This window comes from Phoca vitulina, unplaced genomic scaffold (genome assembly GCF_004348235.1).
Source record: "Phoca vitulina isolate PV1807 unplaced genomic scaffold, GSC_HSeal_1.0 scaffold38, whole genome shotgun sequence".
Taxonomy (NCBI): domain Eukaryota; kingdom Metazoa; phylum Chordata; class Mammalia; order Carnivora; family Phocidae; genus Phoca; species Phoca vitulina.
The window spans coordinates 5,541,512-5,554,931 of record NW_022589741.1 but is presented as its reverse complement, the minus strand read 5'-3'; the positions used below and the strand labels follow the sequence as shown (position 1 = coordinate 5,554,931).

At 37.6% G+C, this 13,420-nt stretch overlaps 1 protein-coding gene across 6 annotated transcripts in view; it reads right to left on the bottom strand.

Annotated features, from left to right (window-relative positions):
• ATM (ATM serine/threonine kinase) overlaps positions 1-13,420 on the bottom strand; it is a 124,475-nt gene that overhangs the window by 84,627 nt on the left and 26,428 nt on the right. For all 6 annotated transcript variants that reach the window (XM_032427692.1, XM_032427694.1, XM_032427693.1 and 3 more), the window contains 9 exons: positions 12,877-13,115; positions 10,908-11,071; positions 9,253-9,422; positions 7,480-7,851; positions 6,247-6,441; positions 5,380-5,475; positions 4,281-4,506; positions 2,599-2,724; positions 1,233-1,358 (listed from right to left, as the gene is read on the bottom strand). In XM_032427692.1, coding sequence (XP_032283583.1) covers positions 1,233-1,358; positions 2,599-2,724; positions 4,281-4,506; positions 5,380-5,475; positions 6,247-6,441; positions 7,480-7,851; positions 9,253-9,422; positions 10,908-11,071; positions 12,877-13,115 — 1,714 coding nt within the window. The remainder of the gene's footprint in view (positions 1-1,232; positions 1,359-2,598; positions 2,725-4,280; positions 4,507-5,379; positions 5,476-6,246; positions 6,442-7,479; positions 7,852-9,252; positions 9,423-10,907; positions 11,072-12,876; positions 13,116-13,420) is intronic.

Genomic DNA, 13,420 nt, shown 5'->3' with positions numbered 1-13,420 from the left:
AACACACTAACCTCTTTTTTTAAAGTAATAACTATAGTCCATTAAATTGTGTATAAACATTAAAGTAAAATACCAACTACCGACCCTAAACAAAAGTAATAATTTTAAGTTAGAGTTTATTCTTCCATTTCTCTCCTTCCCCATTTGCAAAAAAAAAACACCGAAAAACAAATTACACTTTTTTTTTTTTTTTTTAAAGATTTTATTTATTTATTTGAGACAGAGAGAATGAGAGAGAGAGAGAGAGAGCACATGAGAGGGGGGAGGGTCAGAGGGAGAAGCAGGCTCCCTGCCAAGCACGGAGCCCGATGCGGGACTCGATCCAGGGACTCCAGGATCATGACCTGAGCCGAAGGCAGTCGCTTAACCAACTGAGCCACCCAGGCGCCCAAATTACACTTTTTTTTTAAGAAAAAAAAGAAAAACACATTACAAAATGAAAAATATATACTGGTAATATTGTTATACAGCCATGTCGTTATCATTAGCTTCCAAAAAACGTTTTTCCAACCACGACCAGCACCCTGGGTTGGCTCAGCTATACCTCAGGCTGGCCCCAGTCAGAACAAAGATTACACAGAGAAGCACTCTTTCTACCAAGTGTAACAGAAGACTGTCTGGGCAAAAGACAGTAATGTATGTGGCTGGAGATGTTTATCTTCGTGGTGCCCGCTAGCCCTGGCATAGTGGTATGCACATCACACAGCCAGTAGTCAACAAATTATTAAATGAATAAAAACAGGGGCGCCTGGGTGGCTCAGTCGTTAAGCATCTGCCTTTGGCTCCGGTCATGGTCCCAGAGTCCTGGGATCGAGCCCCACGTCAGGCTCCCTGCTCGGCGGGAAGCCTGCTTCTCCCTCTCCCACTCCCCCTGCTTGTGTTCCCTCTCTCGCTGTGTCTCTCTCTGTCAAATAACTAAATAAAATCTTTAAAAATAAAATAAAATTAAAAAAAAAAAAAGAATAAAAACATGCAGGCAATAAAAGAGTTGCCCATGTAGTTGTATATAAAAGCGGTAAAATAACCTCAGAAACCTTCCTGAAATGATGAACTGATTTCACAAGAAACTCAGATTACCTGTTGCTTTGTTCCTCCGGTTGCTACTTTTATTTACCATTCACTTTAATTTTAAATCGGTGTATAAATTTATGAATGGACCCAAAAACCAGTACCACCACCAACCAACCAGTTATCAACCTCCTAGACTAACCAGTCAAGTAAGAACATCTTACCTTGGTACAGTTACACAAGCAACTGGTACACAGATTCATCATATTTCTCAGTGAAGCGATCCTAGATTCCTCAGAGGTCTTATTTTTGAACAGAGTGATACTTTCTCCTGCACACTGCATTAGAGACTATTAAGAAAAGAAGGAAAAATCCAAACTCCAGTTAAAATTACAGTTCTGTGATTGCTTTTTAAAGTTTTACTTAAGGGGCGCCTGGGTGGCTCAGTCGTTAAGCGTCTGCCTTCCACTCAGGTCATGATCCCAGGGTCCTGGGATCGAGCCCCGCATCGGACTCCCTGCTCTGCGGGAAGCCTGCTTCTCCCTCTCTCGCTCCCCCTGCTTGTGTTCCTGCTCTCGCTATGTCTCTCTCTGTCAAATAAATAAATAAAATCTTTAAAAAATAAATAAATAAATAAATAAATAAATAAAGTTTTACTTAAGAAGTAAAATGAAGCTTTTTTAGAAGTTATATTTGGTTGGGACGCTTGGGTGGTGGTTCAGCCAGTTAAGCGTCTGCCTTCGGCTCAGGTCATGATCCCGGGGTCCTGGGATTGAGCCCCGCATCAGGCTCCCTGCTCGGCGGGGAGCCTGCTTCTCCCTCTGCTCCTCCCGCTCTCCCTGCTCTTTCTTTCTCTCTCTGACAAATAATAAATAAAATCTTAAAAAAAAAAAGTTATATTTGGTTATACAGTGTAATTAAAAATCATGGTAACAATTTTTTAAATGACCTATCTTACACCTTGTTATCCTTACAAATCTGACTGAATTGCACTCAAAAAAAAAAAAAAAATTGCACTCAAATTGTACTGACTGAACAGCACTCAAAGATGAAAAAAAGTTTCACACTTAGAGCCTACCTGTATAACAATAATCAAGGATTCTTTAGGACAATCGATCACAGGAAAAAAAATTTTTTAACATTTTATTTATTTATTTGACAGAGAGCAAGAGTAAGAGTACGAGCAGGGGGAGGGGCATAGAGAGAGGGAGAAGCAGGCTCCCTGCTCAGCAGGGACTTGATCCCAGAAACTGAAGATCAAGACCTGAGCCGAAGGCAGAAGCCCAACTGACTGAACCACCCAGGCGTCCCACAGGAAAAACTTTTAGAAGTGCCCATAAAAATCAGTATTTTTGTTAATAAGATTAAATTTAATGTGATATTATTTCAATTATTCTATTTATACTTGGCTTAAAATAACTGCAAATGTTAAGGAAGGACAGATAGTATCATTTCTCTCAGATGGCATAAATGAAAGAGAAAGAGCTAACCTATGTAAAAGTTTTGTTTTTCCAAGCAAGTATACCAATTTTCCCAGGAATATTCTTCATTCAAATTTATCCAAAACTTTAATAGAATAAATTTTCATACCTTGGCTTTCTGGAATAGTTCTGATCTATATGCTTCCTCTTCAGCTATTACTCCCACGTAACAATAGCAGCCGAGAACACCCACCAAAAGACTGGAACACCGGATAAGCGTTTCTGCATTTGTAGTCTTAAAGTAAAACAAAAAATAAAATAAATACTCGTTCCATAAATAATTTTGAGTATTCCACGATCATCTTTTGTAAGAACAAATTTATGTACATATTAAGAAACAAATTTAGTTAACGTAGTTAATAGTGGCATGTTTCTGATTATCTCTATGAACATCTAAGAGACCCCTGCAGAATGGTAACTAGGAGTCTCAGGAAAAAGAAGAAGTATCTCCTAATGGCCAGGTTAGGTATCTCTCTCCTCTTAAAGTGGCGCAGAGTACTGCACACATAGGCCCTTCACATTTGAGGTAGGGGAGGAAAGAAAAAAAAAAGGTAGACAAATAAGTCTATAACTCTTAGAACACGAGCAGAAATCAGATTCATATAAAGAGATATTAAAATGACATTTTGACCTTCTGAAGGATAAGAACCTTGATTTATTAAGCTTTTTAGACTCCAGAAACCAGCACAATTTTTGCAAGTAGATACCACATAGCCAATTTTATAAAATTATTTACAAATTTCTAACTACACAGAAAAATAAGATTTTCAGACTGTTTTGTTCCTATACGGCAGGAAATGGCATTTTAGGGGAAAACACAGAAGACCATATTACAAAATGGTTACAACTGTGACCCAGGAGAATGCCAGTAACTAAGGATAAGGTATACTGTCTCTGGTTCTCTGGGTCATCCTCTTTGGCTACTGAATTCACTCCACTGAGTAACTTGCAGATTTTATTTTATTCAACAAATATTTTACCATTTACCATATAACAAGGTGTTGTGGAATATACAAAGATTAATAAAAATATGTATGCCTTTTAACGAGCTTAAAGCATGGTTTGAGACATTTGTGTATAAAACATACAAATATCCACAGTACAAGGAAGATGCTAAGTCTCACTTTAAAAAGAAATACTAAGTACTGTGAAAATTAAAAGATGAATTACCATGGCTGAGATTATCTAAGAAAGGCTTTTAGCAGGATTTTGACATTTGGATGATTTGAACACACAGAAATGGGCAGAAAGGCATTTACCTCATGTCAAAAGAAATGAGAGTTTTGGCAAGAGAACAGCACACAAAGAGAATTTGTGATCTTAAGAAGCAAAGGAAATGATTTATGAGAAATTACTAGTGACCTCCAAAATATGGGTGACTGCTGGTTCCTCTATTACATTTTATTAATCACTTCTTCAAGTGTCACCAAAATCTATTAAATCAGTTTAAATGATGTCCTTTCCTGTTATTGTAACATCTCCCTTCTCTGTACTGAGTGGTTCTTTCTCATCATAGAATCCCTATGCTCAAAACCATTACTATTCCCCACTAACCTACACAAGGAATTCTACTTATTTAATGTCTACTAGAATTCCTGGTACAAAAGAAACACAAACTATTCTTTTTGGGTTTTCCTTTTTTCATGCTAAGTTTTCCCTATTTGTACGCATTGTACTGTCACTTTGTTTTTTAAATCAAGCGTCTGATCATCCTTAGGGCCCTTCCTGCCTGTTTCTCCTTCTAAGCGTCCACCAAAGTTGAGTCAAAGACATTTCTTCTGAAAATCTCACCTCAGCTGAGTAGTTATTTAAAAGCTGTTCTGATAATCCCAGGAGATAGAGATCCAGTGATTCCTTGAGGTTTTGGTGGACAGAAAAGCCTACAGTGGCCTGGTGCTTTTCTACAGCACATTCTTTCACAATGGTTAAAAAATCCATCTTGTCAAAAGTTGTCTGAAGAAATAGTTCTTCAACTTCTGAGAATGAAGGCTCTCCTTGATCTTTTTGGTGTTGTTCACTTCAAGAAAGTAAGATCTTAAATTTATAATGGAATGACCAACTGCTTCACCTCCACGTGGCAGCAATGTATTACAAACGAACACAGTAACTTAGCGTCTATGTTATTCACACAGTGCTTATATAGTTAATGGATTACTCTTTTAAATGCTGCTCTCCTTTGGAATTGATAGCTACTTGTACCAGATTTCATTATGCGGTAGCAAATTTTATTAACGGATGAAAACATTCAAGTTACGATCTCCAAGGGAAATTCAGAAAGTATTAAAAAAAAAAAAATTAATAACACCAGGCATAAACACTAAGATAAACATTATCTGAAAACATTTTCCTTTTTGCCTGTTGATTTCTCCAAAATGAAGGGAGTTTTTCATCCTCTGCCCTCTCCAGGGAGATTAGGAATCTTCATGCCAGTGAGTCATTTTCAGCCACAGTGATAAACATAGGCCTCTTGAGTCAATCAACTAAAATGAGGTTTTTAGATTTATTTTTACTTTCCCTATCCTCTATTACCATTAGTTTTAAAGCTAATAGATTTTACTTGACATACAAAAATGTATCATATCGTTAAAGAACTCATTCCTCACCTTCCATCATAATCATTCTCTATCTTCCAGTGGCAAACGTCACAAGCTATACTACACAGCATGAAAAAACAGTCAACTGGATCAAAAATTGTAGCTGCAGATTACTATCATGAATTAAAAAACAGCTTTTCCCTAATAGCCCTAATAGGCTAATAGGTGTGATGTTTTTTTAAACTGATCAACTTAGTTCATAATTTTTAAGATGTAGCTACTATTCTGCTAAAATGATTATATTTGTAATTAAAGCCATAACTTAAAACACCACAGAACTCTATTAGGTAACATACCATCCTGGCACTGTTTGGAGAAAATTCATTGCAGCTTTACAATTTTTCACAGTGAGACTCACAAGAATTTTCTCCACTGCAAGATGAGGAAAATTACTACAAAGGAAAAAAAAAAAAATCTTCACTTAGAAGACCAAAAGCCATTTAAAGCATTCTTTAACCTTACACATCCATGTCTGGCTATAAATCCTGACCTCTAAAACCTGGATCCAAAATTAAAATTTCTTTCATCTGTACTGAATTTTTGAACATCTAAAACAAGAATTAAGAAGCAGACATTTTATGTTACTATCATTTTCAATACTTTCTGACAGCAGACTTATCCAATTTTTAAAAATCATTTCTGAAATAAACAGATTATGAAATTAAAGCAAAAGCACTAGGATCCAAAGGTCTGTCCTGCAGTCCTTCGGTCCCAGCTACCAGCTGTGGAAAGGTTAAATGGGCAAGCTGCTCCCCCTCCTGGTGTTTAAGCCTCATTCTGTCTGTCTCTAGCGTCCTCCCCCCATTAATTGAACACCCATCACCCAGAACATACTCTCATTATGATTCCAGGACATATATCTGCATCAGATATATGTTCAGACGAACCTATTCACAGAAAATCACAAAAAACACATAAGTGCTCAAAGAATTCTAATTCCCTTATTCTTACTGTCTCGGCAGACACAAGGACAAAGTAAAAGAATATAAACAGATCCGAGCACAGAGATGCAGAACGGTGTAAAAACAAAGGGACTGTTCAGTATCTGGAATTCGCTCTGAGAAATGCTGCATTACCACTGTAAAAAAAAAAGCCACCTGGTATCAAATCATCGGGAGTACCTTACAACACACAACAGCAGAGTGCTAATGAGCTTAAGTTACCTGTGAAGAACTGGAGGCAGCTCTGTGCGGTCCTCAAAGTCGTCCTCTAACTGAGAGAGTAAGAGCCATTTCATCATCAGCTCCTTTGAAGAACAACTTCTATTTACTTCACATGTACTCTGCTCCACTCCTGTTTTTACAGTCTCAGGAACCACACAGATGGTCATTGCCAGAGTCAAGCAGCAAACTGCAGGACTACAACAAAGCCAAGCACGGCCGCTGTTAAAGATCAGCTCTTTTTTCAATACTAAAAGTTCTTTATTTTCTTTAACACAGTGGCTATGGGTCGATGATCTGCAATAGGTAGCATCATGAGAATAACCACAAGTAGACCGAGTGTGACAAAAGACCGACAGAGTGTTTCACACCCTTGAGGGACAGAACGGGAGAGTCAAGAATGGGAGAAAAGTACTGCAAAAGGAGACACCTGAAGTGCTACTTCTATATTCCTGCAGGAACACCAGCAATGCAACCATTTTAAGAGTCACCAGCTCACTTCCAACTTCTTTCCCTCAAGAACAACTTGAATCTCTTTGGCATCCGAGGTCTCACAGTTAGTAAAGCTTCTGCCTGATGCTTACGCTCTTTTGCCTAAGTCTCCAAGATACGCTTCGCGAGTTCGTACAAGTCCCTGAGAAGGATTCTAATTTCTTGTTCAATAGCAGACTGAGTTTCTGGCCTCAGTGTCCCTCTGTCACTGCAGGTCGTAGCTCCAAGCTTTTCACTCATTCCAAATTTGGTAACCATCCTCTTTGCTAAAAAATAAGCTTTCTGAGGTAGAAAGACCCTGTCTATTTTATTTACCCCCGAGCTGCTACTAATGCTTAAGACAACGCCTGACACGTCTAAGTGTAGAGTGAACGTCTACTAAAGAAATGAACACAAAAAATTGTGAGAAGTCTGATTACGTTTGAGAAGAACTCTCTCTTACCGTAACTATCTGTAGCACTACCAAAAAGAATTTTTTTATGGATACTGAACAATAAGTACTTAATATGCAATTAAAGAAAAAAGACATTTAAACATTTAATTCTTTAAAATTGGCCTTAGTAAACTCTCTACACTTGAAACTAAATTTACATTTATTTACTTATTAAGACTCCCTGGACAAACAATAGAAACATCTAAAATCAAATTTAACATATTGTCACCTCAAGTTACAAACTATAAAACCAGAAGAAAAAAAGTATATATGTCTATATATAAATCTCTTACAATACACAGTGAACTTACCATGAAGGTCTGCAGGCTGACCCAGTAAATAACTTCCAGAATTCTCTATCAACCTCAATTAAACTGCCTTGAATTATAGCTCCAAGTAAACCAAAGTTTTCAGCTTGTATTTGTTCAGAACTTATACCACGAAAGGTAAGAGACCAAATTTTAATCCAGAATTTCAATAAATCTGACTTCTGTGAGCCTTCTAGGTCTGATTTCTTGCCTTGACACAACGCAACTTCCGTGAGGCACCGTAACACATACGGTGTGCGCTCCCCGTGTCGATGCTGAGGTAGCAGCTGGTACAGGATCATCAGTAACGGTGACAACTCACAGTTAGGGAAACTTGAAGGATATTTTGATATTAACTGGGTTGTAATCTGTAACCTACATAAAATAAAAAGATAATTAAATTGAAAATTATTCAATTCCATTAACAAACTAAAACAAATATATAGACATAGCACCCTTACAATATCCTAGAGTATCACCATCATTATTTTCCATACCATTCTAAAAATAAACTGGCTTTTAATATTTTTTAATCCCTACTTCCTAAAGTGGCAGGGAGAATGACAACTTTCTGGCTAGGTAGGTGAGTTGTCATATTCCCCTTATAAAAAAACTTTGAGGAATAACTAAATTAGGGGCACCTGGCTGGCTCAGTTGGTGGAGCATGTTCCTGATCTCAGAATCATGAGTTCAAGCCTCACACCGGGCATGGAGCCTACTTAAAAACAAAACTAAACTTATTTACAATTTTCTACTTCTGAGTTATCACATCCATCCTTGCTCTTCAGCCACCATTAATATTCCTTCAAAACAAGAAAACAACAACAAAAAAAACCCAAACAACTGTTTTTCCTAGACATTCAGTTAATTCAATAAATATCTGCTAGAAGTTCTCTAGAATGTGAACTACTCAAGAAGAGAAACTTCACCTTATTCATTCCTGTATCTCTAATGCCTGGCATACAGCACGTATTCAATAAATAACCCCTGACAAAATGGAAAAACTGAAGAATCTGAAATAGGGATCCTCCATCATATAAAAGAAACATGAACTTAAGCAACAGGTATGTAAATCAAGATGCTTCCCCCCCTTCACGACTCAGTTATATTTAAATATGACATCAACATGGTAAAAATCAAGGCACGGATCACACGAGTTTGACTGTCATCTACAAACTTGTAACTGTCCTTGGGCAAGCTGCTTAACCTTTCCCAGTTTCATTTTCTTTTTGGTAATAAAGCAAACAGGCTGAGCTGGATGAATTCTAAAGATCCCTACCAGATCCAGTATTTTGTGATATCACAGAACACCACAATTTATTTAATCATTTGAATAACTGTGTATGCTGCACATGGCAAATTAAAAAAAAAAAGGCAACCTTTTACTGTGGCACGAGGTCCAAATTATTCTGTGATTTTTGAAAGCCATCTTTAATTTCTCCCTCATCTACTTCTACTAGAAGGTGCTATACATGCTAAAGTCTCTTCGTGTGGAGATGTACAGCTCAGCGCACTCCATGCCTGCGAGGCAGCCATCCTCCCATCTTCCTTGCTAAGGCTACCTGCTTAGGAAAGTGGCCCCCTGGCCCAGGCCCCAGCAGGTAAGCCTTGGTGGTTGATAGCCAGAGGTCCGGGCAAGCACCTTCCCCTTCACCAGGGGCTGGTTTCAGAGCGGACAACTGACCTAGTTATGGCCGGGCCGTTCTACTGGAGGGCTTGTGAGAAAAACTAAATGAGACTAAAATGACGGTGGAAGAGAAAACAGTAACATTTTACCAAGGCACAAGATCAAAATCACTCTGTGACTTCTGAAGATGATCTTTTATTACTTCCCAGCCTAATTCTATTTTCTTCTTTTTGCAAGGTGCACTGTAATCATTAAATTCTCTCTGAGTGGTAGTGTAAGACTGAGAAATCTCCAAAGATCTAGTATCTTCATTAAAAATCTGTAAGATAACAAAAAGAAAATCTTTTTTTTTCCCCACACTGATTCTGTTTTTTAATACTTCATGAGGGAAAAAATGTTCCTCCTCAAATGAAGACACAGGGAAGTCACAGAGCAAGAGTAATAAATTACAGAAATACAGAAGTATGATAACACAGTAACAAACACCTTGTATGACTATAGTAGCTCTCTAGAAAACAGATATTACCAAGTATGTTATTACTTTTATTTCCCAGAAACATTTGCACTAAGACATCTAAAAGTAAAGCAAAAATCTGTTTTCAATGGGATTAAATTTAAAATTTCTTTTGATAAAAAAATGGGATTATATCATATATTTACCATTAAGAAAATATCTGACAAGTGAAATTACCCAAGATATTAACCAAATTTCTGAGGAGGAAAAGAAAGTTTTACTTAAGAAACATTAAGCCATCAACTGATAGATGGGTAAACAAAATATAATATATCCATACAATTGAGTATTATCCAGCAATAAAAAGGAATGAACTAGTGATTCTCGGCACAACATGGATGAACCTTGAAAACACTGTGCTAAGTGAAAGCAGCAGACAAAGAAGACTACATGTTGTTTCGTTCCATTTCTAGGAAATGTCCAAAGTAGGCAAATCAATAGAGACAGAAAGTAGATTACTGGTTGGTTGCTAAAGAGCGCTAACAGGTACATAGTCTGTCCTGGGGGCAATGGAAATATTCAGGAATTAGACAGTGGTGATGCTTGTACAACACAGTGAAAATACTAAAAACCACTCAACCGTACACTTTAAAATAGTGAATTTTAGGGCGCCTGGGTGGCTCAGTCAGTTAAGTGTCTGCCTTCGGCTCAGGTCATGATCCCAGGGTCCTGGGATCGAGATCCGCATTGGGCTCTTGCTCAGCAGGGAGCCTGCTTCTCCCTCTACCCCTCCCCCTGCTCATGCTCGCTCACTCTCTCTCTCTCTCTACCCTCTCTCAAATAAATAAATAAAATCTTAAAAATAAAAGTAAATTTTATGCTATGTGATTTTTAACTCAGTAGGGAAAAAAATGAAAAAACAAGAAACATTAGGGTTAGGATAGTCTGATTTCCTATAGACCATCTTTTAGGAATGAAGAGTTCAGGGATGCCTGGGTGGTTCAGTCAGTTAAGTATCTGCCTTTAGCTCAGGTCATCATCCCAGGGTCCTTGCTCAGTGGGGAGCCAGCCTCTCCCTGCTGCTCCCCCCTGCTTGTGCTGGCTCGCTCTCTTGCTCTGACAAATAAATAAATAAAATCTTAAAAAAAAAATTCATCACTAGTTTTCACTAAGTTCATATGTGCAAAATAGTTACTAAGTCAGAACAGCAATTCCAAATACAGAGTTTTGAAAGAAACAGTTACATATACAAAGTAATTTTACAAGGCTTTTTATCAGAGCACACGTTTAAAAAACCCATTAAAAGGGAAACTAATGGAAAACTTCCAAATGTGACAAGACCTACTATACCTGGTGACAAATATCTGCCATCAACTCAATCAAGTTTTCCTTGACAGCAACATTACGAGATCCTGAAGAATATTTTCCTCTGCTTCCTATATGACTTATCTCGTTAATTAGCAGATCATATAAGTTATACAAGATACTTTTCCATTTACTTGATTCATAAGCACCTGTAATTCAAAAAATTAAAATATAGTTTACATATACTCTCCACTTGCACTGCCAACTCCCAAAGAACCATTCAGCTGTTAAGGTGGGAACTGGTCCAACCGTCCATTCTGTACTAGGGCCTCTTCAGACAATACCCTTGCAGGCTCCCCTTTGTAACGGTGTCCGGCTCACACTCAGTTACCTGTATCTGTTAAAAATTCTTCTATAATCTGATCTAACTTTCTCTAATCAACTCCATCAAAATCCCAATCAAACCTTAATTTTTTCTCTCCCAAAGCAAATACAATTAATATGTCCCATCATTTATATAAGGACCAAGTTCTCTGTATGTCATTAAGAGAAAAACATCACTAGTTCCTTCAGCGTACAAACACGTTACCCAGACTTCTCCTCATTCTAGTCATCTATCCCTAAACACACACCAGTCCACTTATGTCCCTCTTGAAATGGTGACTCTACAAAATCTGGTGGACATGATATGCCCACTGTGATCTGACTGGTATGGGTAACAAAGGAGCTATTACTTCTCACAGAGAACCATAAATCTATTAGTGTAGCCTAAAACTACATGAGTGTTTCTGGCAGACTCATCATCCTGCCAATTTTCAATTCATCCTAAATATACAGTTAACTAAAACCCTAAACATATCATGTCATCTCCTGAATAAGCCTGATCTTCATCCTGACAGGAGCTGTGTGAAAGACGAAAACCTAAGAAAATCCACCATTCTATGACTTACAGTGGTTTCATGGGCTACAAATACATCTAACTTCCTACATGAGAAAAGCCCATTAAACACAGACAGCTACTTTTGAAAAAAAATTGGCTCTCACTGTTTTTCTCCATTTTAGCTGCTATTTCTCAGTGTAGCTTGATTTCCTAACAAGGGCCTTAAACAAGCCATGATGAATTTGTCCGAAGGCCAGCACAGACCCAAAGGTAAACACAGTGTGAGCATGAGGGAACCCATCCGGTTCCAGTTGCACCCAATAAAATTCCTGTCCACTGAGTGAAGCTACATCACTTAAGATTTTTAAGATTTTTTTTTAATTAAGGTATAACTGACATATAACATTAATTTCACGTGTACAACATAATTATTTGGCATTTGTATACATTGTGAAATGATCACAATGCATCTGGTTAACATACCTTACATAGTTACAAAAAAAAAAAAGTTTTTTCTTTCTGATGAGAAGTTTTAAGATCTACTCTCTTAGCCACTTTCAAATATGCACTACATATTAACAAATAATACTCTCTTGGTAAAAGACAAACATAAAGGTATCAAAGGAGGAGAAGTCATTCATTTCTGGTTTTCCAGGAAACAGGGGCCTGGATTAAGGATGAGGTTTAAGGCAGTATGAACACATCTTCCTGAGGAACTGACTCATCTAACTGTTTGCAGTCCACATTTATCTGTTTACCTCCTAATAAAAGCAGTATGTAGACACGTAAGTCCCTGGCTTTTCTAAACTCGTTTACACTCTGGTCTGTGTAATTCCTTTCACCACCTAACTACTGCTGCATAATCAGCTCCTAGAGGGAACAGTGTCTCCTATTTATCTGTGTTCCTCATAGTACTTACGAATGTACTAAACAGATGGTAGGGCATGACAGGATTTGCTACCACAGCTTCAAATTCTTAAAAAAAAAAGTGTGAGAAACATCCTCGAGACTAATACTATTACCAAGCACAGCAATCCAGAGGAAGGTCATAACCTCCCACAAAATACAAACTTCATACTTAAGCCTCTATGTATCAATGAAGAAGCAAATTCAAAACAGCAAAAACTTTTATACCTTTTTCTTGGGTTTTGGCTCCCTTTGGATGATGCACATAAATTTGCAATTGAAATAATTCAATAATTACTTCTTTTAAGGCATCATTAAGTCTATGTTGAGTCCAAATGTAAAGCAAGGTAGGAAGAATTTCATCTCCTAGTTGACACACTCGAATTCGGAAGTTAACAGCCAACGTCTTGAGGAAGGTAATAAACGCTGCTAAGATGTGATTTAGACCCGCAGAACTCTTTTCCTGTCTGTCACAGAAAATAAACAGACTCAGCTTGGTTTAACAGGGCAGAAAAATGAACATTGAAGGCAGTTATGAAGTTGCATGCTGCAAAGAAAAAAAATATCTAATCTTCAAGTAACAGTAGCCTTAGTTTTAGAACTATTCAGAAAAAAAAAAATCTTAGTAGGACTACAGAGCAACAAACCAAACAGATCTTATCTGAGGCTGACACGTCCTTCCTGCTCTCTGCTACTGAAACACTGTGCAGAATGACCCAAAACTGATTTGTAATACCACCATTCATACAATGTTTCACATGATAGGGTAATG